The sequence below is a fragment of the Podarcis erhardii genome (assembly GCF_964252035.2).
Source record: "Podarcis erhardii genome assembly, chromosome: 6".
Lineage (NCBI taxonomy): Eukaryota > Metazoa > Chordata > Lepidosauria > Squamata > Lacertidae > Podarcis > Podarcis erhardii.
The window spans coordinates 23,756,035-23,781,887 of NC_138510.1; the positions used below are offsets into that span (position 1 = coordinate 23,756,035).

At 45.7% G+C, this 25,853-nt stretch overlaps 1 protein-coding gene across 1 annotated transcript in view; it reads left to right on the forward strand.

The window, feature by feature from the left end:
- The first annotated feature begins 1,578 nt into the window (after window positions 1-1,578).
- The window catches only part of DBNDD2 (dysbindin domain containing 2), a 32,085-nt gene continuing 7,810 nt past the window's right edge, over window positions 1,579-25,853 (forward strand). Inside the window, exons 1-3 of the mRNA XM_081868158.1 lie at window positions 1,579-1,856; window positions 19,784-19,939; window positions 20,072-20,218. Of these exons, the coding sequence (XP_081724284.1) occupies window positions 1,814-1,856; window positions 19,784-19,939; window positions 20,072-20,218 (346 nt within the window). The 5' untranslated portion in view covers window positions 1,579-1,813. The remainder of the gene's footprint in view (window positions 1,857-19,783; window positions 19,940-20,071; window positions 20,219-25,853) is intronic.

A 25,853-nucleotide genomic window follows, 5' to 3' on the forward strand; every position in this document is an offset into this window, starting at 1 on the left:
GGCTGTTGTCCCCCACCCCAGCGACTGGCATTCAGCGGCTTAATGCGCTGAAAAAAGGGAGCCCATATAATAGTCATAATCACTAATACCAATTGAAAGGCTTACAGTCCATTAATGTGTCTGATCTGCTTTGAAAGTGATCAAAGCTGGGGGCCATAAGCACATATTGTGGCGCAGAATCCTGTAAATTAGGCGTGGTGGGAAGAACTTCAAACCAGTCAATAATACGACTGAGGTGGTTTGTAACAAATGTAGCTCAGGAATAGGATTTCTAGAGCAGGTGGGAAAGACACAAAATAGGCGATTATGTAAAAATGGACTCCCAAAGCTATTAGCTGCTTAGAACCATCACATATCTATCATCACATGCCCCATGTGTTTTAAGAAGCACTAAGCATTCTTTACTGATATCATCCTCAGGCAAGCGGACAGACCTTGATTTTCCACTTACAATGTGGTGCCTGCCCTACATGCTCGAATTCCCTCTGCAATGGGGTGTGAAGGTAGAAAGTGAATACCTCCCCTCTCCCCCGCGGTCACCCAATAAATGTGAGACAGCCTAAATCATAACTCATGTGTGCTGCTAGGTCATTGAAAGACTGTGCAAAACAGCCCCGTGATGCAAATTTGCATACTGAGCATATCCCAATTTATATGTACAGGTGCAAATTTAGGCTGACTTTCAGAGGGAAAGCTGTCCTGTTAAGCAAAAGGGGTGTGGGTGTCTTAAAATGTAATTTGAACAAGGGACATACCAAGGTATTGTGGCAGAGATGGGGAACATGTCGTTTTCTCAACAGCCCCAGCCAGTATGGCCAACTGTCAGGGATATTGGGAGTTGCAGACCAGCAAAATCTTGAGGGCCACAGGTTCCCTGTCCATAAACTGTGGTATACTGTACCTAGGAATAGTGTGAAACAATGCTATTCACTCATAGGCGCAGGGTGAAGGCTCACATTGGAAGATGCATTACACTGAGTCAGACCGCTGGGCCATCTAGCTTAGTACTGTCTACACTGGCTGGCAGCAGCTGTCCAGGATTCCAGTCGTAGATCTTTCTCAGTTCCTCCTTTAGATGCAGGAGATGGAACCTGAAACCTTCTGCATGCAAAGCAAATACTCTACCCCTGAGCGACTTGCAAAGAACATCACGCTGGCAGAACCACAACTTCGGTTTGCCGGGGTGGGCACTGTCGTCAGGCACTGACAGTTAATAGACACCTCCACTAAAACCCCAATTCTCTAATGACTCCTGCTTCTCCCCCATCGGCTCCTGCCGCCAGCTCGCCTCGTTTGCGTGAATCGTGGTTTCCCTTTCGCTGCTGCCTTTCTGCTGCCGCGGAGCCGAGCCTTTTCAAGTCGCAGAGAGTGGGTGCTCTGATGTTCTTAGGGGATTTCTGCGTCAGGCTTAGCCGCCAGCAGTGAAACCAAAACACCCACCTCCTCCTCCTCCCTGCCTCTTCCCCCTCGCTTCTGATCTTGCCAATGGTACAGGCAACGTAGGGAGGTGGGGGAAAGCCCCTTTGAGAGCTGCGCCTCCCCCCCCCTCGCTGATAAACCACTTGGTACGCTCTGCCTGAAGTCCCAGCCAGCCCTTCCCAAGCCAGAGCTGGAAGGGAGACAGGCAGGCAGGCAGCCCGAGTTCCTCTGGCGGCCAGAGCAACCCCTGAGTTGGACCACTCCTTGGGAAGATGAGAAGACTGCTGGGAGCTGCGGAAGGACCTCGCCTCTGACCTGCTGCGAGGGGCGGTTCAGGGGGATCCCCGGGACAGAGGCTGATTCACTGCTTGGGCTGTCATCCTCTCGGAAGGCGATGTCAGGACCTGAAGCTCACAGCCACGGCAGGAGGCTGCCCTGTAAGTCTGGGATTTGCTGAGGGAGAGGGGCAGGAGCTGGTGGATGCATGGGGAGAAAGGTGGGACGGGGTGGGGGTGGGAGGGAAGGCGAAGCAGCGCCGTTCTTGCCTTCCCATCCCAAACTTTTATCAGTTGTTTCTGTGAAATGGGCTGAAGCTTTTCCGCGCTGCCGTTGTCTGAGCTGAGAGGCAAGGCACAGGCGCTTGTCAGGCGCAGCGAGGGAGGCGTCGGGCATCATTCTACCCGTCTCTGCGAATTGTTCCAGGCTATAGACATGCAGGGTTGAACAGCAGCAGCCCATGGCTCAGCGGCCAGTTAGAAGCGCTTCTCTCCAGGTACACTGAAAGCAAAACAAGGGGGTTTGAACCCCGAGAAGAGTAGCTCGCTGGACAAACCCATACCCCCCCCCACGGCTTTGCTGTTGGAAACGCCGGCTCATCAGCTTGGAGATAGATGTCAATTCTGTAGGGCTGCTCTGGGCACAGCTCAGAGGATTGACACCTCTTTGTAATGATCAACAGCTGGGAGCCATCCTAGCCATTGTCTTGTAATTGTAGTCACCCATTAGTATTGTATATCATGCAAACAGCAGCCCACGGCATTCCTTTCACAAGTTGAGCTGACAAGCATGCCTGCGGTTGTTGTCTCTCTCATTTCACACACACATACACAATCTTGTGGCTTCCACCTTATGAGCAGACCACTTGTCAACCTTGGCCTTCTGTCCCTTCCTCGTTAGCATTCTGAAAATACACCTTGGCAGAGCCTCCCCTGCAAGCCTTAAAGGAGCCTGGGTGTGTGCTTGCGCTGTATTTATGGATAAAATGGATGTGTTTGGTCATTTCTTGGCAATCATTCTCTCTCTCTCTCTCTCTCTCTCTCTCTCTCTCTCTCCCTCATGTTCCCACTAGATGGACAGGTTTTGTTCCAGGAAGGGAGAAAATGTAGCTCTGATAGGCAGGGGGAGCATAGGTTTATATTTGGGTCTGCAAGCCACGAACTGTAGATCCCTCTCACCACTAGGGCTTACTGTTACCACCGTGGGGAACGGGACATGGAACTAGATGGGTTCTTGATCTGATCCAGCAGGGTCTTCTTATTTGTCCTCTTCACTTTTATATATTCTTACTCATCCTTGGGGGGGGGGGGCGGTTAGGAAGCCAAAACTGTATGCTCCTAAGCATGCTGATTTGCATGGTTCCTGTGGTGGTGGTGGGGGGGGGCTTGCTTCCAAGTGAATGCTTGCATTATAACCAAATCACGCACCCCCAATAGACCTCTCAAAAACAGCACCTAAGGAGGCCAAAGGTAAGGGCTTAGGGCATGCACCCTGCTGTAATATGACTGAGCATTCCTCTAGAGGTCATAATCCCTCTGGGCCCCACATGCCCATCAGCATTTTTCTTTAGTGAACACGAGAGCTCCGCTGGATCTGAGCAGGGGCATACCTAGTCCAATTTCTGCTGCCCACAGTGGGATTTTCCAATGGGAAATCCACAGGCAGGTCATGAGCACAACAGTGGCATTGCACTGTTGTTTGTCAGCACTTGCATTCTGTATTCATGTTCCCTCTGATTTCCAGCCTATATCCATCATGACACAATGACTGTTATCCTCCATGCGTGTTAAGCTGTAAAGGACGTGCCACAGCCACCCCCAACATGGTGCTTTATGTGTCTCGGACTACAGCTCCCATCAGCCCCAGGCGGCCCAGGCTGGAGGTGATGGGACGTGCTATCCAAAGCATCCAGAGGGCACCACATTGGGGAAAGCTGCTCCAGCAGCCGTTGCCATGGTACCGATTCCATTGCTTATTATAATAACAAGATGTTTGCCACCCCTGTGAAAAGATGCCAGGTGGGCTGCATCCTTCCTCATTTGCCCCGCTTGACACTTTCCCTTGTGAACTATGTCACCGGCCATCCCCGCAGCCCACTCGCCAGTTCTGACACAGTCGCATGACTCCCCCACACACCTCGCGTTGCACGCTGCCAGCTTCCTTTGCCACGCAGTGCCCATCTTCACGTCATTTCATGCACAGGCAAGCTCAGCACTCTGCCGCCTCCCCGTGTATCCCTGCACATAGAGTACATTCTGCTGCTCCATCAGATTTTTTAAAAAATAGGAGAAGAGACTGCAGATTAAATGCAATGACGTAGTTAACATCGCACTGAGTGACGGTGCTGCTGGAATTATTCTTTGGTGTGCGCTTGTGTATATGCACAGCCATCGTTTGTCAGCACGGCTGATGTTTTTCTGAGATGGGTTATCGGGCATCTCTTCCGGTCCAGGCTGAAGGCCTATTCCTTCAAGGATAGGCTACAAAGAGCCATAACACTGACACTGAGAGATCTACTGCTTATGTCGTTCCTGGAAAACCGTAGCTGAGCAAGAGAGGTTGCGGACTTCCTAAACAGTCTTCTGCTTCACGGGGATGAGGAGAAGGGGAACTTGGGAACAGCATAGAGATAAGAGTATTTGAAGATGAGTTGGCCTGAAACCAGAGGCCCAGCCAGAATCCATCAAAGGCTCTTGTACAAACGCTCCACCCAGCCTTCCTCTGGGATATGATACTGCAGCAAAAGCATAAAATAATCCAAACCTCTGTGGGAAGAATTGTAGGAGGGAGGAGGGAGGGAAGGCAATTGAGGCAGCAGCTTTTGGCACAGATAGACAGAGGGCTGAGAGGAAGAGAATGGGGGCGAGGAGGTGGCAACCCATGACTTTTCTCTCTGTCACAAATTCATAATAAAAAGCTAGACCAACCAATCCCCAAATCCCTCGAGTCTCAAAGCTAAAAATATCCCCACAGATCCCTCTCCAGCAGAGAATACATCATAAGACCCTGCTATTTACAGGGCCAGGAGTTGCTTTATATAGAACGACGAGTAGGGTAAAACCATGAGAGCATTAGAGGGGATGATGGGAGGACAAGAGGCTCTCCAAGCACCAAGGACAACAAACTGTGACAGCTTCTCCATAATTCCTTATCCAGACTGAATGAAGTCATCACCACCACCATCATTTCCACCTAAGTTCAACCTAATTGCTGTTTACCTTCCCTGAACAGTTTGTAAAGGATACTTTGGGGCTTGGCTACTGAGCAAAAGAAGGTTTCAAATGAGTTCCCCTGTGGGAGAGATTTCCTGAATCTTGCAGTTCTCTTGAAAGGTCTCACACAGGCCATAGGAACAGCCTTAATGCGGATTAAACCACTAGCCCAAATACAGTCTATAGGGAAAGAATGGTGTCTGAACTTAAACTTGGATGGAAGCCACACCCTTTGGTGAGAAAAACCTTCATGTTAAACCCAAGCACAAGTGGTTATGTGCAATGAGGGCAAGGCATTCTGCATTTCCTAAGAGGAACTGCCCTCTCCAGCTGCTCTACAAATGCAGAACCAAACAGACCCCAGTGATGCATAAACTCATGAACCGTTGGTGAAAATACCGGTAACTACTGCAGTTGAGCAGGTTGAATAAACCTGGCTGGAGCAATATAGGATGCTCCTCTAGATGACACTTGATACATAGTTTATGGAATATATTGTAGTATATTTTTGTGGAATATTCATGGCTGTGTGTGTTCTGTAATCATAATTTATGAGTGTCAAATCTGGTATGGAATGCAGAATTTACCAAATTCAAAGCAGCCCAGTTTCCTTTTTATTTTTAAAACAAGCTTCTAGCTCCTTAGGTTTCAAATATAAACTTGAAAGTGCTTGTGCAATGCCTTGGGGGATCTCAGAAGCCTGAAGTGGATGTGAGCAAGATGCTGGTACAGCTCTTTGCAACTGTCTTTTGACCAGCAAAAGAAGAATAAATCATGCAAAATAAATGTGCACAATTTATATATTACATGCGCTTCTTAGTCCAGCTGCTGATGAAACCAGTTGTTTGGCAGAACTACACAGAATATCCCTTTCATGTTCCTGGAAAACAGAGATGTATTTATTTTTAAAGACATCTTTATTGAAAGTTAGAAAATATGGTACCATGCACTAAACATGGTAAGTAAAAGAGAGTAAAAGATGAAGAGAAACAGCAAAGCAAGTGGGGGTGGGGAAAGAAAACCAAAACTGTATACTTTACAAAGTTTTTATTGTAATTCACCAGATCTTAACCTTCTACAGTATTTGTAAGAATGGATTCCAAATATCATTGAATTTGTCCATGGCAAGTCTGTGATAATATGCAAGTTGTTAATATGTTGTGAGTTTGTTTAAGTCTTCAATACAAACGTAGAAGGGAGCTGCATTTTTATTTTTCCAGTTCATCAATATGAGTCTTTTTGCTGTGGTGAGAGTCCACTCATATTGTCCTTTTGTAAGGTTCTACGTGCTGGATATATAATTCAAAAGGATATTTTACACTGTAAATGTAAGATTATTCTGTACGGTTCTGTTGATAGTTTCAGTTACCTTCTGCCAAAAATATTTCAATATAGGACAATGAAAAAAAAATGTTTTAGAGAAGACAGAGATCTTAAACTCTGAGCATTAGTGTAGTGGAAGCGCTAAGCATGTAAGCTGAAAAACCCAGATTTCACTTCAGCCATGAACTCAAAAGGTGGGTTCTTTAAGCAAGTCACCTCTGCTGATCTTCACTTTCCACCTGCAATATGAGAATAACAGTGCTAATCTATTTGCATAGTTGTTGTAAAGATTAATTTATGCAAGGTCCTTTAAATACCTGAAATGCAACAATGCATGGTTACTAGATCCACTACTGCAGTCTCATGAGGTGCAACCTGGCCAGGATATTTCTGATGCTGTTAATTTACATTGGTGCCAGTGGCTTCCTCCCTGCAAAGAAAATCTCAGCTGCAGATGATAATTTTTTTATCAGAACTGCAGCAAGGGATAGAAGGGTTACATTTCTACCATGCCTTCTGCCACCCCCATAATTACCAGCTCTCGGCTGATGCTATTTGCATTTTTAAAATCCTGCTTGCTAAATTGACATCTTTGGAATGCATGTCCGCTGTCAGGAGGAGAGAATATTTTTCAAAGGTGTGTTGTAAATGTGTTAAAACCAGATCATATGTGAGCATACAGCTCTCCAGGGGCCAGGAGGAAGAAGGAAGTAGGAAGAAAAGTTGTTCAGGTAGTCCTTATTTGCAAAATGAGACGGGTAGGGCTCAAACATAATTTAGAAGCTGTTGCCTTTAATCTGCAAATATTTACCCTTCTCAGTCCTAGATATGCAAAGGCTGGCTGGTAGGCATTTTGTACATGCTCAGACGCTGTGGGCAGGTGCTGTATAGAAAACATTCTGGCAAATTGTATGGCAGCTATGAGTGCTGTTTTTGAACCAGAGTCTGGGGTTTGAACCCTGGTTCAGATTTAACCCTTCATGAAGGGAAAAGGTCCCCTACACTAGTTCCTTTTGGTTTTTGAACCTTCCTATCTGAACATTTTCCATTTGTCTTCCATGCTTGAACCACGAGATCTAGAAACCTGAGGAAGCAAAATTCTGCACCATGTGTGTTGACTGTGAACAATTATGAGCATAATAAAAAAAGAAGGGCAAAGGGTTGCGATGGCAACCGTAATAGAGTCTGGGAAAACAGTCTCTTTCTCACACATGCAAGCATTTTGTTTTACATTGTGGCCGGGTGGGCAGCCCATGAACCATGGGTTAGAAATCCAAATGTGGTTTGCATTTCCCATCCCAACCCCAGAATCTGTGGCCTTTGTTGGACCCAAAGAGCTACACTGCTGTTCTTCAATCTTGCAAATGTGGTTGTAGCTGTTCCTTAGGCCCCAGCTCTATTCCGAGTTATTTGCCCTTTTAAGCAGTTGGGAGCTTTTCGTGGACATTAAAGAGCCTGGAAATGAAGAAAAGCCTTCCCCCCCATCTTTTCTTGGATTTATGCCTACATTAACAATCCTCCCCCTCCATCCCATTCTTTCATTTGCATTGCCTGATGCATAGAGGGAGTTTTGTATTCAGGATCCAGCAGGACAAGGGATAATGACAAATGCCACCACTCCCAGCAGAAATGCAACCAGACACTCCTGCCAACTCTCTTGGCCACAATAGGGCATTGCCTGCATTCTCCAGAACTCTTGGGTCCACCCCATCCTCTGTTCCCAATACTTCCATGTAGAGTCTATCCACTGTCTGGCAGCATCTCCTACATCCATTGCTTTCTGAGACGACACTGTAAGTTCTGTGCTTTTCATTATTTAGCCACAATAACCATCTAGTGGGACGCAGGTGGTGCTGTGGGTTAAACCACAGAGCCTAGGACTTGCCGATCAGAAGGTCGGCAGTTCGATTCCCCATGATGGGGTGAGCTCCCGTTGCTTGGTCCCTGCTCCTGCCAACCCAGCAGTTCGAAAGCACATTAAAGTGCAAGTAGATAAATAGGTACCACTCTGGCGGGAAGGTAAATGGCGTTTCCGTGCTGGCCACATGACCCAGAAGCTGTACGCTGGCTCCATCGGCCAATAAAGCGAGATGAGCGCCGCAACCCCAAAGTCAGCCACGACTGGACCTAAGGGTCAGGGGTCCCTTTACCGTTAACCATCTAGTGCCTCCTTCTTCAGAAGGAGTCAGCCACTAAATACCAGGTATCGGGGAAAACAGCATGGGAGGGCTGTTGATTTCATGCCTGCTGCCTGTAGTCTTTCAGTTGATGCCTGGTTGGCCTCTGTAGGAAACAGGATTCTGGACTAGATCTGAACGTTTCATCTGATTCAGCAGGGCACTTAGAACCACAGAGTTGGAAGATACCTCATGGCTCACCTAGTCCAACCCCTAGCAATGCAGGAATCTCAGCTAAAGCATGCAAGACAAATGACCATCCAACCTCTGCTTAAAAATCTCCACTGAAGGAGAGCCCACAGCCTACCAAGGGAGACTGTTCCACAGTCAAATAGCTCTTACTGTCAGAAAGTTCTTCCTGAGGTTTAGTCGGAATCTCTTTTCTTGTAACTTGAAGCCATTAGTTTGAGTCCTATTCTCCAGAGCAGGAGAAAAGGAGCTTGCTCCATCTTCCATATGGCAGCCCTTTAGATATTGCAAGGTGGCTATGATATCTCCTCTCAGTCTCCTCTTTTCCAGGTTAAACATACTCATCTCCTCATAAGGCTTGGTTTTCAGACCTTTGATCATCTTGGTCGCCCTCCTCTGCACACATTCCAGATTGTCTATATCCTTCTTAAATTGTGGTGCTCAGAATTGGGCTTGCTGCACGTAGCACTTTTAAAAGCACAGAGCACTTTCTCAGACCAAGTAGAATTGCTGTGTCTCTTTTCAGGTATTTAAAGTGCCTTACATTATCCAAGTTATTCTGACAGCCTGTAGCAGCTCATGGCTTGACTGAGATTTGAACCAGAGTGACTCCTAATTCATGTTCTTAACCCCCTGTGGTACGCCAGCTTCCTTTGCAATCTCTTATCTTGCACATCCTCATGTCATTCCTGGTAGGTCACTCTTATTTCCACTTTACAGGTGGGAAGCCAGGAGATAAGCAACTTGCACAACATGCCCAAGCAAATCCATGTCTAAAATGGGACTTGAGTCCTCAAGTTTAGCTCCAGCTCTCCTTCCAGTGGAGTTCCCAGGCTGAAATGCTGTCTGCGGACCACAGTTATTAACTCAAAATAGCCAAGGATTCCATATGCCAGGGTATTTCAAAATGGGAAGCACACCATGTAGGGGAAAGAGGAAACCATTTCGGACATCTCAGTAGTAATTGGCAAGCAAACTTTCAGGGCATCGGCAGGAGTTGACTTTGGTAATCTTTTGTAATATGATGCTCCGTGCCAGGCCAAAATTTGGCGCCCCAAAATAGATCTTCTCAATTTTTCACCCCCTCGGCTTGGTGCCCTGTGCTGGGAAACCACCCTAAATCCGGTGCTGACTTGGGAGGTGGGCAAGTATGTGGGTCAGCGCCCCATTAGGGTTACTGCAATGGATATTTGTGCTCATAAGCCCCATAACTGCCGTAGAGGTCAGTTCCCAAACACTGGAGTTGGGAGGGGGCACAGAAGGGAGACCAGTTCAGTGCAGTGAATTGTAAGAGTTAGAAGCAACCTCAGATATAATATTATTTCAACCACCTGCTGATGCAGAAAATCTGCTACTGTAACTTCATCCTTTATTGTGGGACCGGCCCTGCCATTAGGCAGAGCGAGGAGACATATGCTGTATGTGTGTGGATATGTGGCGAGGTTTCATTGCCTGACTTGGGCCTTCCAAGCTAATTCACTGCCCAAGATACTATGGACAGCACTGTCCTGTTACCAGTTTTGAAGTAAGTTCTGTCTGTCAATCCACTCAGCTTCTCTCTACGGAATGGGAGGGGACACCAACTTGCTCTTTGCCTCAGGCAGCAAACTGTCTTGGGCTGGTCCAACCCGATAGAAGGCCTTCCAGCCTCTTCTTAAGTGGTTCCTGTGCTGAATTAGGATCAGGAAGAACTGGACCATTAACTCCCCAACATCCATGGAGCTCACAGGGTGACCCTGGGCTAGGCACCATCCCCACAAAGCTGCTGTGAATATGAAAACACAGTGAATACCATGTACACCACCCCGAGATCCCAAGGTTAGGAGTGAGGAAGCTCCAGTCCAGGGCCGAAATACGGCCTTCTAGACCTCTTTGTGGCTCTTTGGAACTCTCCTCAGGCCACACCCTTGACTGGCGCTGCATTTTTGCCTGGCTGGAACGTGTCTCTGAAGTCTGATAAAACTTACTGCTTGCCCAGATGAAGAATAAGGGAGCACTTGAGTGGATGTAGAAACTAGCCTGTAAAATTTCCTTTGGTTGCTCCACTCATTCTCATCTCTGGCTCCATCCACCACTGGCAGGTGGCCCTCAAAAGCTTGCCCAGGAGGGAATGTGGCCCTTGCTCTGAAAAAGTTTTCAACTCCTGCCCGAGAGAAAGTGAGCACTAAAAATGCAGTCTTGTAAATAATAATATGATCTGTGTGGCACCGAGGAGGAAGACATGGCAGAAGGCTTCCTTCCTTTGATTTATTAAAAGAATTGTCATTTTATAGCCCACCTTCCTATGACTCAGGCACCCAAGGTGGCTTTCTCCTCTTGTTCCCTTGAGAACATGTGAAGCCACTGATGGCGCGGCCAACCCACCTGCTTCCAACTTCTTCCCGTTTGCCAAAAATCTTCCCTGCACATACACTGAATAGAGGAATTAGGAGGGAAAACCACAGGTCTCTTTTTTCCTTCCCTTCGGTCCCCACACTTGCATTCAGGCTCCGTCTTCGTCGTGTAATGAATGAAGCATGAGAGCCGGAAGGATTAGGCAGGCGGTGGGGAGCCCTGTTGCCCATTTGATGGTCTCGGTGGCAGCCGGGTTGGGAGGTCGGCGTTTCGGGGACAGGGATGGCGGGGGGAGTGGGGCTGCATTCTCCCAGCTGTGAATGCGCTCAGGCCACCATTGGCTGGTTGCCATGGGAAAGAGACCCCAGCAGCAGGGGCAGGTATTTCTCTTTCCCCTCCCCTCCTTAAAGACAGCTTGTAGCACACAGGGGCAGCATTGTGTGTGGATGCCTAGCAGTCTTGGCGAACATGCCATCCCAGTGAGGCAATCTCAGCAGCGTGTGTGAGATGGTGAGACCATCAGTCACAGGGGAAAAGGAGAATGGTACGTTCTCTTCTCTTCTGCTCCTGTCTTAACCTGCTTGCACACCATCTATTTAAAGCACATTCCCCCTGCCCAGCAAGAATCCTGGGAACTGTAGTTTCCCCTATCGCAGAGCTATATTTTCCAGCCTCTTTAGCCAGTGACGGTACCCGGTATTCTTTGGTGGGGTACACACTTTAAATGTGCAGTGTGTACGCAGCCTTAGCAAATAAGAAGGAAAAGTGTGCATACAGACCTCTTTCCTCCCATCCATAAATGGACAGAATAGTAAACATCGCCAGATAAAAGGAGGAAGGGAAGTGGTGAACAAGACACTGTCTCTGACCCTCCCTGTAGTCATGGGGCGGTCAGGACCCATCACCAGCTGCTCATCTCGCCCGCTGGCTATCTGTGCAAGTTACATAATGGCATTTCAGTGTTAGTGGCCGGCTGCCCAGATGGCTAATGAAATCTCATCAGGGAATTTATCAGCAGGTTTGTTAATTTACCCCGGGGAATCAATCCTGACACGTCTTTCTGATGCTAACATAAGACATTCTGTGCAAGCTCTGGCATGTACTGACACAGTACCCATCAGTCCCGTCTCTCTTTGTCTGGACGCCTGACCCTTTCTGTGGCCTGGCTTCTTGGCGCATTTCCTTGGTGTTTGTGTGTGTGTGTGTGCTAGGAACAAGGAAGAGGAGAAGCAGACACAGAGCAATGGTCCCGATTGCAATGTGAGCTGATACAGGATTGCACAATTGTGAAATAAGACCAGAGATTTAATTTCAGTTGCAGTAAGCCCACAACGTATGTGCATTAAATTGTGCGTGCATTGTGTGTATGACCGACATATATCAAAAAATTAAAAGGGATGGAAAGGGAGTGGGGGTTCCTGGAAAAATGACTTTGGAAATCCCACCTGACATTGAACCCTTTGACCATACACAATTTTGGCTTTAGATGCAATCCCTGGAATGTTAACCCCTGTGTAATTTGCGGGTTTACTGTACTAGGGTGGATTGAGAAAAGTTTTTCTTCCTCTCTCATAACACTAGAAATTGAATGTTGGAAGATTCAGGACAGATAAAAAGGAAGTACCGTACTTATTCAAAGTTATTCTATGGAACTCACTTCCATAGAAGGCAGTGATGGACATCCACTTTAAAAGAGGATTTGACAAATTCATGGAAGGCAAGGCTATTAGTGACTACTAGCTACAATGAATAGGTTTTGCCCCCACTTTCGGAGGGAATTGCTGGGAATGACATGTAGGAAGAGTGCTCTTGTTCTCCTGTCCATCTTGCACACTTCCCATAGGCATCTGGCTGGCCACTGTGAGATCAGGATACTGACCTAAATGGGCCATTGGCCTGATTAGCAGAGTTGTCTTATGTTCTTCTGTTGCCCCGTTGAAGCAGAAAACTTGAACATTGGCTGTATCAGAGTTCTGAGAATGGTGTTGTTATTTTTGCTAATATTCTCAGCCAGAATTCAAGTCAACTGAATATGGTTCTTTGTCTGGAGTAAGACCGTGGATGCAGATGGTGCTACTTAAAGCAACGTGACCACATAGTGATGGCCACCAACTTGGATGTCTTTGAAAGAGGATTGGACACATTCATGGAGGATAGGGCTATCAGTGGCTACCAACCACGATGGCTATGCTGCACCTCCATGGCCAGAGAGAGGATGCTTCTGAATACTGGTTGCTGAGAATTGCAAGTAGGGAGAATGGTCCTGCTCACTGGCTACCTACAGGCAATGTTTGGTCACTGGGAGAAAAGGATGCTGGACTAAATGGACCTTTGGCGTGATCCAGCAGGGCACATCATACATACACAAAGGTGCCTGGACACCCAGAAGGACACACACACATAGCCTGCATAGGAGGGCTTAGAGAGGCCTGGGACAAGATGCTTTCAGTGGAGCCATTACTGTTGCTACTGACCATTGCTGCTTCTCCTGCTGGTCCTAATCTGCACTGCCTTCCAAAGAGGAGAGGACAAGGCGAATGGAGATTAGGAAGCTGCCTTATACTGAGCCAGACCATTGGCCAATCTAGCTCATATATGTTGCAACATTCAGCCTTTTTTTGGTGCCGAATTTGAAGTTTTTATTTTTGTAGAGAAGAAGTCCAGTATTTGTCTCTTACTATGTTGGTTTGATCTGGGGAACTTCGCAGGAGTTGCATTCTTGTGGGAAATGAATGTTGTCTCTCTCTCCCCCCCCCCCCCGCATGCGCTCTGTTGGAATGAAGTTTTGTAGCTTTGCATTAGAGAACACACAACAGGTGTCCTGACCGAGTCGATGGCTTTGTGTGAAATCCAACAACTTTGCCTCCAGCGTTTAGCCTTGGGAGGGCCTGTTATTAGAGCAGTCTCTCCCCACAAGCCCTTTTCATCACTCATTTGCTCTTATTTTAATTGCTGGCTGCTTTCTGTGGGAAAACTCAGCTAAGCAGCTGACTGGTCTGGCCTGTTAGTAAAGGATTCCAGTTGTGATACAGCTGGGGCTTTGCTGGAATAAAAGGAAATGGCCCACCATGGTGGAAGAGGCATGTAGAAGCACCTCCTAGGCATGCTTACTTGGATATAAGAACATCAAAAACTGCTTTATTCAAGGTCAGACTGGAATTTTATCCCATTAATGTCAAGGGTGCTCCCCAGCCAAAGAAATGCACACAGGAGCTAGTTTACTCTTTATTGTCAAAACTGACACAGTCATTTCTACTGCTCTGAATACCCATGCGAACCAGTCTAGCATCTGTGCAGCTATTCCCAGGTCTGCACTATACAGATCAGTTGTAGCAGCAGGAGGCCATGCTTATGCATCTTCCCCCGACGGGCTGTGCATGCAGCCAGAGACTATGCCTGTGTGCAAGCTGCCTCTGCTCTTTCCCCTTCAATTCTCTCCTGCTTCTGGGAGAGTGTTGCAGGAAAGGGTGGGGAAGCACCCAGCCCTTCACTTGCCTTTCCTGCCTCTTCCTCCTGTGCTCCACCCTCCAGCTCTGAAGCTCCCCCTGCCTCTGCCTCTTGCCCCCTGGCTGGTACAGGTCCCCACAAACCACTGACCCCCTCTCCTGAGTCAAGCTCCTGCCATCCTTCCCCCAGTGCACACTTGTCAGTGTCCTGCCAGTCCTTGAAAATGAAGCACACAATTGTCTATTCTCATCTTCCAGGGTCTTGGCCAAAGGGCTTTCCCATCATCTGCTCCCTGGTTCCTTAGTTTAGCTGAAGATGCCAGGGATTGAACTTGGGACCTTGTCCCCGAAAAGCAAGTGCTCTCCCACTGAGCTATAGCCCTTTCACATGAGTAAGTTCCATCCATGACTACTTCTTCATTGTGAGTATGCTGAACTCACTGCACAATGCATACTTCTGCATCCTTACTACTATTAGTCACTGTGAAAACTGCCAGGGGTGGTGATGGTGGTGGCTGGCAGAATAGTCTCCATGGGGGTATATATCTTCCCTTCCTCCCGAGTTCCCCCATTCTTGCGTCATGTAATATTTGGAATAAAATGACATGTTTACCCTTCCGGATCAGCTAGTTAGGAAAATAAGGAAGCGGACATCTATTGATTTGTGCTTCTAGCTCAGTATTATCCACACTGGCAGGCCGTGGCTCTTCATGGTTTCAGACCAAGCACACTCCCAGCCCTACCAAGAGAAGCTGGGGGTTGGAACTGGGATGTTTTGCATGCTCAGCAGATGCTTTGCTACTGAGCTGTGGCCTCTGCTTCCTGTGCTTCAGCACACATTCCAGTGTTGACTGGTGACCTAGGAAAGCCACTGTCAGCAGCCAGAGTCAGGGGCAGATCAGCAATTAAAAAAAATGCTGTGTCTGTGAAGTCAACTCTTTATTCAAAGGAACCCAAATAACACAGGCCTAGTGATCCCATAAACATTTGCTTGTAGTTTTTGTCCCAATGAGGCAGTTGCAAGGTCTGAAGGTCCCTGCCTTCCCACAGTTGCCCAAGTCCCAGCCCCCCCACCCCCCGAAGCAATCATAGACTGCATCTGCATGCAACCAATCTTTCCTTTTCCCTTTTCATTTCTCGCTGTGTTCTAGGTGACTAGGGGGTAGGGGAGCTAGTTGCAGCAGGAGGGGGAGACCCCCTGGATTCTTCAGCAACCCGCCTCATGGCTCCTCTCCTCTGCAGCTTCCTCTTCTGTCTCTGAGTCTGGACTGCTCTCTGCCACAGTCTCTTCCTGCTTACTAAACCCTGTTACCTCTTCAGCTTCCGACACCACCTCCTGCCAGTCTGCTCCCTCTTCTCCCTATGACCACTCATCTTCGTTCCACCACCACTCCCATGGCTCTGAGCCTTCTTCCCCTGGGTTTCCCCAGCTGGTGCCTCCCACCACTCATCTGCATTCAAGCAGTCCATGACTGCCATGCTTGTTAGCTGATGGACATGTGTCAAGAAGGCTGCATGAGCCTTGCTTAGCCCAGCAGCTGTATCCCCCTTTCCTGGTAGCTGCTGCAGCATCTCCTGAGTTTTCTCTTGAAACTTGGCACTGAATACCTTAGTCCCAGTAGAGAGACACAGCCTTGTCTGGTTCCTCCTACTTCTTTTTTTCCACAGCCAACACAAAGTTCAACAGTTGCTGCTGTTTGACTGAAATTTCCCCTGAAGCAACAGACAAGGCTGCTGAGCCTGAGACACAGACAACTAAAATGTTCACTGTTTGTTTGGTTTCCTTGGTTATGGCACTGCCCAACTCAGTAATCACATTTTCCTTATACCAGCCAGACTGGTCCCTGCCTCGATGGCTATTGAGTCAAGAAGCTTGGAGGCATCTGAGATTCGCTGCGGAAAATCTCAAAGGCAAAGTCTGATGGCTACCCAGTTTTGTTGTTCCTCCTCTGTTGCTTTGATCATTGACCTCTGGATTTCTCCCCAAAATGGGAGATTGGCCCAACCCTTGTCCTGTTCATAACAGGCTGTTCATAACATTGTTGAGCTTCTTGACTGGTACTTTCCCCTCTTCTGTGGTTTTCATCATGGAAAGAATTAAAAGAATCATTTTTTTGTTGTTAAGAAAAAAAACTGAGCAGGAACTGAGTTATCTGTGTTCAAGAGGAATTTTTTTTATGGGTTTGGGGAAGTATGGACTGAAGAAAAGTGTGAGCATGAAACAAAATAAGCAATAAGCAGTCTTGGCAACTTTTCTACTTCAAGTGGCTACCCAAGAGCTCACCTCCTTCCTTCCCTTTAAAATTATAGGGATGGAGGGGAAATTCAGTTGGAAACCTACTTAATTCACACTTCTTGAACCAATTTTGAACTGAAATAAAGCTAGCCTTCAAAATTCTCCAAATTTTGCAGGGCAGTTCTCCAGGCAAGAAAACATGTACTAAAAAAGCCATGTATTTGATAAAGTAGTTATTGTTGTGAACTGATGCAGAAATGAGGTGAATTGAATTTAAGATTGGAAAAATGAGAAACCAGAATTGACAGACTCATTCTTCCCTAATCCTAATGCTAATTTCAAAAAATATTCTGGCCAGGTCCCTAACTCATATTACTGGCAATTTAGTTGCCCAGTACTAGATCAAAGTGAAACACTTTGGAACCCAGCTCTGCCCTTGTGTAAGTCCAAGGGAGCTGACTCTTTGCTTTGATCTAGCAAGTTCATAAACCAGGCAGAACCTGGTTTGCTTTTTAGCACATATCTAAAAATACTATCTGAACGAATGCAGATGCTAAATTTGCAAATATTAAAATGTCTGCCACTGTTTTCTGCTTTCATCATCGGTCAAGGCAGTGGAAACTGGAGGTGTTGCTCCCATCTAGTACTGTGAGGGAAAGATTTAAACCTCTCCCCTTGATAATTTCAAAAATTGGTTACATATGGAACAGGGCTACCAGATAATGAACTGTGAAGATGGCGTAGATAGCAGAGGAGGGTGAACCTCTGTGTGCCCAAGCTTCCTTCAGTCTACTGATTCATAGGATGGCTGGGTCTGAATCAACCTTCCCCCAACCTGAGTCCCTCCATATCATTTTGGACTACAGCTCTCATTATCCCTGACCACTGACCATTCTGGCTGGGGTTGATGGGAGTTGTGATAAAAAGTATCTGGGCACCTGGTTGCGGAAGACTGGTTTCGAGCATAGATTCTCAAAATGTGGACTGTGGTCCTTTGGTGGTCCATAACTCCATCCAAGTGGTCCACAGAAAGGAACACTTTAGATTATCTGTACTTGGCCATGTACTTTATTGATTCTTTTCCAATTGTGGAGATCAAGGACTCTTTTTTTGCCAAGGCTGGCTCACTTAAAAAGGCATGTGATTTTCATAACAGAGACTTGGTACAATCTCCTATTTTTTTTCCATAACAATTTGCTAGTTAGAAACCCTTCTCAGTGACAGGGTCTAGGGCTCATATTTTTCACAGTACTATATTGGTTTTGACAATGATGCCTGTGCTTAAGTGGGGAGGAAAGTGTGGTTAAAATATGAGCTCTTTATGTGGTTTGACTGGTAGAACAACTTCCTTATTATGTGGCCTGTCAAGATCCCCAGCAATTTTCCAATGATCCATGGAAGAAAGAAAGAAACAATTCAGAACCAATGGTTTAGAATATACTTAAGCCTAATGACTGCTCTCCACGTTGCTTATTGTCAGGCTTATTCAGAGCAGAGATTATCATTCTGGAACAGTGGTAGCAAACCAGGGGTCCTCCTGATGTGCTCAGAAACTCCCATCATCCGAGACCATATAATACCGGTCCTGAAAGACCTGCATTGGCTCTCAGTACATTTCCGAGCACAATTCAAAGTGTTGGTGCTGACCTTTAAAGCCCTAAATGGCCTCAGCCCAGTATACCTGAAGGAGCGTCTCCACCCCCATCATTCTGCCCGGACACTGAGGTCCAGCGCCGAGGGCCTTCTGGCAGTTCCCTCACTGTGAGAAGCAAAGCTACAGGGAACCAGGCAGAGGGCCTTCTCAGTAGCGGCGCCCGCCCTGTGGAATGCCCTCCCATCAGATATCAAAGAGATAAACAACTATCTGACATTTAGAAAACATCTGAAGGCAGCCCTGTTTAGGGAAGTTTTTAATGTGTGACATTTTAATGTATTTTTAATCTTTGTTGGAAGCCACCCAGATGAGTGGAGTACAAATAAATTTATTATTATTATTATTATTATTATTATTATTATTATTATTATTATCACCATCATCCTTGATCCCTGACCATGCTGGCTGAGGCTGATGGGAGTTTCCACACACAACATTAGGAGGACACCAGGTTTGATACCCCCAGCTTAGGAAACCTACAAAAAGCCTGAAGTACGAAAGGCTGTTGTCTAGAGAGGTTATGCATGCCCTCTGACAATTCTTCATAGGTGGGAGAAATGTGAACAAACACACCCAAGAAAGGGATTCAAATTATTTGTCAGCTTGGAAAGAAAGGCGGCTGACAAGGATAGATAAGAGCCCAATGCCTGTTTTCAATCACCTTTCTCCCAACCACCATGCTATAGCTCTGCAGCAAGTAGTGTAGCTGGTTTGGTTAGACAAAAGCAGGATGTCCCTCCTTTCCCCGGAGTTTGAGGTACTTTGAAAAACAGAATGCTGCCTGTGAACTGCATGGTCATTCTGTTTTCACCTTTGGTAAACAGGTTTTGCAGGTTTTGTTTAAGAAACCTACCCAGACCCTTAGATCTTCCTCTGAGGCCCTGCCCTGAGTCCCTCTTCTGAGGAAGTCTGGAGTGATGGCAAGGGAAATGGCCTTTTCAGTTGTGGCCCCCCATTTGTGGCATGCTCTCCCCAGTGAGGTCTGTCTGGGGCTCTCACTAACAACTTCTTGGTGTCAGATTAAAACCCATGATGTTGGTTGTTGGTTGTGCTTGATGAGTTGTTGCTGATGAAATGTTTGCTGAGGTTTATTGGGGACTGTCAGTGGATCTTTTTATGAACTGCTACATCTTTTTATTATAATGTCTTCATTTTATGCTTGCTTGCTTGCTTGTTTATTTTGTATACCTCCTAACCAGCAGGTCTCATGGCGGTTCACAATTTTAAAAAATGCGTAAGACAACTGGAGACATTTTTTTTGCGTAGCGAGTGATTAATAAGTCACTCGTAAGTTCAAATCATCATTGGTAATAATAATAAAATACTTCTTGAAGAGCAGTGACATTATGGCAAAGAAACGCGTGCAGACTGAACCTTCTCACAAAGCAGTTTAAACTCTCATTAAAATTCTGCCTGCCCACTTAACATGCATTTGGCTCTGGGAAGTGTTTCCCTTCAGATAAGAAATGAGAGGAAGCTGCTTCTGATTCCTTTTCCTCTCTCTGGTTCCTTTGCAGCCGACATGGACAATGGGCAGAGAGGGCTGGATGCAGAGCAGATGCAGCAACAGCAGCTCAAGCTACGGGAGAGGCAGCGATTCTTTGAGGAGGTTTTCCAACATGACGTAGATTTCTTCTTCCCAGTATCACATCTGCAGATAGAGCACAGGAGACGTAAGTGCCATCGGGGAGGCGTCATAGGCGGTGCGTTAGACTATGGGAACACAGTTGCCTCACTTGCATGTAAAAAATGAACAGGTGATGGCCATGCTGCACGACATCTGATGGCTTCTATCTCTTTGCTAGCTCCCTTAGGCAGCATTTCCTCCATGGAGGTGAATGTGGACATGCTGGAGCAGATGGACATGATGGACCTTTCGGACCAAGACACTGTGGACGTGTTTCTCAGCTGCGGGACCGAGGACAATAACAACGTAGCTGCTCTTTTGCCAGGTATGTTCAGTTCCCATTAACTGACCCACATCAACTTCTAGCCGCATCCAACTCTTTCTGGGGCCTGTTGAAATATAACTCCTCCTTTTTAAATATATATATATATATATATATATATATATATATATGCTTTCGTAGATTTTCACGGGTACAGGAATGCAGGTTTTGGTGTCCTCGGGTGTCTTCCCGTGTAAAAGTTGGGGTGTCTAGGCGACGTTTCGACGAGGTCTCACTCGTCATCTTCAGGCTGGTGCTTTCGGCTTCTTGTTACTGGAACAGAGCAGGATCTCAGTGTTTGAGTTCCTATAAATACTGTAGAGGGGGTGTGGTGTATAGCCTCCAATGTTCTGGGCAGAGAGGAAGTTCCCAGGCTAGTGTGCCTTTTCTTCTTTTGTTCCTTAATTACTTGAGAGGTATCTTGAGTGATTTCTTGAGTGATATCCTGAGTACCACTTAGGTGGGTCATTAGGTGTGGATTAGTTGTTAAAGTCTTTGTGTCTTGACCTCTTGAACTTTGTGAAGAGTTTTCCTGAGAAGATGGCTGTACTGTACTTAGTTGTGCTCTGGCTTGTACCAGAGCTTGTACCAAACTCCTTCCAGTTGGAGCTTGTACCAAACTCCTTCCAGTTCATAGAAACAATCAAGAAGCAAAACCTACATCCTAATGACCTACTTGTGAGCTTCGATGTTGTATCTCTCTTCACACAAGTGCCCATTAATGAAGCCTTGACAGCTATTCAAAACAAATACAATCCCCCCGAATACATCTTGGACCTGACCAACCACTGCCTAACCAACACGTACTTCATCCACAATGGACAAAGATACAAACAGATAGAAGGAGCACCTATGGGATCACCCCTCTCACCGGTCATCGCAAACCTGTACATGGAACACTTTGAAACCAATGCTTTAGACAAGTCAGAACACAAACCCAAACTTTGGCTCAGATATGTTGACGACACCTTTGTAATTTGGCCACACGGGAAGGAAAAACTGGATAGCTTCCTCACACATCTCAACAACTTACACCCCAAAATACAATTCACTATGGAAATAGAAGCCAACAACCAACTTCCCTTCCTTGACGTCCTAATCTACAAAAAACCTGATGGCTCCCTAGGACACACTATCTACCGGAAAAAAACACACACCAACCGCTACTTACATGCACAATCACACCACCACCCTGCACAAATAAACTCCGTAGCCAAGACTCTCATCTCCAGAACCAAACGCCTGGCTGACAAAGACCACTTGACAACTGAGTTACAGAATCTCTCAAACGTGTTAATTGCCAATGGATACCAGCAAAACAGGATTACGAAGCTAATCCAAAAGGAAACACCCCCCAAAAACCAAGACACAGAAGAAAACAATGGCATGGCCCTCCTTCCTTATATCAAGGGCACTACAGATAAAATTAGCAAAATCCTCCATAAACACAATATCAAAACAGCCTTTTGCACCAACCAAAAAATAGCCAATATCCTCAGAAACCCCAAGGATAAAATCCAGTTGGAAAACCAAGGGATCTATGAAATACCCTGCAAAGTCTGCCCAGCCACGTACATTGGACAAACAAACAGACGAATAAATGCACGTATCGCAGAACACAAGAATGCCGTCAAAAAAGAAGAAAAAACTTCCTCTCTTTTCCAACACATGAAAGAAACAGGACACGAAATTAATTTTGCAGATTCCAAATTGCTCTTTAACACGGAACATCACCACAAGAGAATAATCATGGAAGCCATCGAGATAGAGAAACACCCTCACAACATGAACAAGCGTGACGACACATCCCGCTTGCCAGACATCTGGAAATTAGCCCTCCCCACAAAAACTGACACCAGATCCAGAGGCACACAGAACGCCAACACCAATCAACCACACCAGACCCAAACCCAGACCCTCTCCACAGATGAATTACAGACACCATCCAGTAGCCAATCCATGGTGGCACCTCCGGATGCTGCACCCCCCTGCAATCCCTACACAGACCTGGCTGACACAAGCCACAAAACCACAGCTCGCCCCTATACACGAAGCCAAGCCAGAGCACAACTAAGTACAGTACAGCCATCTTCTCAGGAAAACTCTTCACAAAGTTCAAGAGGTCAAGACACAAAGACTTTAACAACTAATCCACACCTAATGACCCACCTAAGTGGTACTCAGGATATCACTCAAGAAATCACTCAAGATACCTCTCAAGTAATTAAGGAACAAAAGAAGAAAAGGCACACTAGCCTGGGAACTTCCTCTCTGCCCAGAACATTGGAGGCTATACACCACACCCCCTCTACAGTATTTATAGGAACTCAAACACTGAGATCCTGCTCTGTTCCAGTAACAAGAAGCCGAAAGCACCAGCCTGAAGATGACGAGTGAGACCTCGTCGAAACGTCGCCTAGACACCCCAACTTTTACACGGGAAGACACCCGAGGACACCAAAACCATATATATATATATATATATATATTGGCTTTACATATATTTTCCAAATAAAACATAACATAACGTCTCTCATCTTATACCACATTTTGGCTATAAGCCTAGGACTTCCATCAACCACGTCTAGTGATTTTCGACCTTCATCTCTTAGTCTTGCATCGCCTCTTAACTATTACTTTTAATAATCCATACTTTAGAATCCATTCTCCTAATTTTTTTCTGTAATATTTCATATAGTTCTCCTTACAAAACCTCTTGTAATCCTACAAGCATAGTCAGCTGATTACAATTGTTTTTCAAATAACTCACATATTTACTCCGGTCCTTCAAGAATTTCTGGTCCCGCTGGTTTCGAATCCTTCCTGTCATCTTATCCAATTCTGCGTAGTCCATTCATTTCATCTGCCATTCCTCTTTCGTCGGCAATTCTTCCTGCTTCCATTTCTGTGCCAATAATACTCTTGCTGCCGTTGTTGCATATAAAAACAGTTTTTTATCCTGCCTATTAATATCCATGCCTACAATCCCAAGTAAAAATGCTTCTAGCTTTTTTATAAATGTATATTTTAACATCTTTTTCATCTCATTATAAATCATTTCCCAGTAACCTTTCACCTTTTTACATTCCCATCAGAGATGATAGAAAGTACCTTCTTTTCCCTTACATTTGCTACTTATTTTATACATTTTAGCTAATTTCACTGGTGTAATATACCACCTGTACATCATTTTCATCACATTTTCTTTCAAGGCATTGCATGTAGTAAATTTTAGAAATATAACTCCTTCATAAAGGGGAATGGCTGGAATGCCCACCCAAGGAATTTGGATTGTGAATTGAACCAATCACTGTTCATCGCTGACATCAATGGAGGAAGCTACAGTAAGGAAAGAACATATAGAGTGACTGGGTAAAAACCCAGCCAGATGGGCAGGGTAGAAATAATAAATTATTATTATTATTATTATTATTATTATTATTAATATAGGATTTGTGTGTGTGTGTGTCACTGTGTTTGTAAGGCTACTTAGGGTATTCTGGTGGCAGCCTTCTGATTTCTGGTAGGTAATTGCAGACCAACCACCGTATTTTTCACTCTATAAGATGCACCTAGTTTTTGGAGGAGGAAAGCAAGGGAAAAAAATATTCTGAATCTCAGAAGCCAGAACAGCAAGAGGGATCTCTGCGCAGTGAAAGCAGAAATTCCTCTTGCTGTTCTGGCTTCTGGGATAGCCGCGCAGCCTGCATTCGCTCCATAAGACGCACACACATTTCCCCTTACTTTTAAGGAGGGAAAAAGTGAGTCTTATAGAGCAAAAAATAGGGTAAATTGCAGAGCTACTAAAGGGGATCCGAAGAGCTGAGATTAGGAATGAGCCTAGTGAGCCCTTGGACCATGATTCCCCTCGCTAGTAGAGAGAATTGATCCAGCCTATCTGAGATACTGGCACAGGGTAAATGCCTTTGAGGATCATACCCTTACTAAGCTCTGCTAGTTAGATCAACTAAGGACAGGGGGCCTGGCTCAAAAGTGCCAAGATAAGCTTAGGGTTTATAATCTTCAAATGGAGAACTACTTAGCCCACCTGACCTTAGAAAGTAGATTTTTGATCAGGATGCCAACCAAGAAAGAGCATCCATCATTGCCGCCCATTACTCTACTTGTTACACCCAAATTAAGACCAATCCGTCAAGTCCCCATTACCTTGAGACTTTGACCTTCCCACAACCACGCAGGGCTTTTGTAGAACTAAGATTCCAACAGATGCCCTCAGCATATTGAGAGGGGAGATATCGGGGAATTCCCCATATGGATCGCAAATGTATATATGGATGCAATCAGGTACAGGACATCACACACAATCTGCTGATTTGCCCCCTGTATACAACGCCCAGAGGAAATTTTATATCGCCAGTTTTTAATTGGCTTCCAGGTCCATCTGCACAGGAAGTGACAACTGAACTGATAGCAGATAAACATCTATATATTACACACCAGGTAGCCAAATTTGCCTTGGCAGCCAAGAAGCTCCATTCCAGCTATGTGAATGCACTCCAATATTAAAATGTAATGTTGTAAATTTCTTTTTATGTTACACACTGCTACAGGCTATGTTGCATGATTTTAGAGGAAAATTTTCCTTTTATTTTCTGTCATCCATTGTAAAGGCCTTTGGCTACATACAATAAAAATGGACTTGACTTGACTCAGGATCTTCTCGGGTCAAGTGGGGCCAAGGTTATTTCCTGCAACAGCATCATTAACAGGCACGTGCTAAGGTTGCACCTGTGGAAGTTGCTCCGTCTGCATTTCTTACCAAGGCAAGGTGGAGCAGACTATCCCTCTGCAGCCTACTGTTTGCATTTTTGTGTGCAAAGGGTGATACAGGAATTACTTGAGAATAAGCACCCCAACCTACTATCCTGGGATAGGGAGAGCAGGATTCTCAGTTGACCAACTGCAGGTACTTACAAGTAGCTCTGGCATTGGGTTGGTCTGCCAGCTTGCTGCTTGGGAAGGAGAAGCAATTGTTTGGAGAAGAGGCAAGAGAAATAAGGAGAGGCATTGAGCTAAGCAGAAGCCTGGTCTGCTGCTTACTAGAAGTACTGCCTAGTCCCACCTTTAACTTGTATGCCTTTGGCAGATCATGCCAAATTCTTATTGTTCTTCATAATCACGAGGGCTAGAGGTTCAAAACCAGCTAAACTCTGCCTGATTTTGGAATATGGTTAGGTGTTATGGGGATCACACTCACAAATACCATGCTTTTAGGATTTATGGAACTCATTCAGGTACCAGCAGTACTCTGTTGCACTAATCTGCACCCACAAATACACTAGTGAAAAAGAAAAATGAAATTTATGCACTTTCTACTTACCTGTTTGGTATGTCATGATTGTATCGGTTTGGCTTTTTTTCCTGTTCAACGTGCACATTAAATGTGGCACTAAACATTGAAAATTCTCTTTTATTATGTGTTTAAATGGGGATGGTGCAAGACAGGGTCAAACCAAACACATTCCGTTTCTGAGCATGTGCTCTTCAAAGTGAAATTGTGCTGCCTCTTAGTGGGATTTATAATTTAGGGGGTGAAACCATTGCCACTGCCAAAACAGATTATCAAACAGTCAGCGGAGAAAACCAAAACCTTTATGGGTTGTGTGCCAAAAAATTG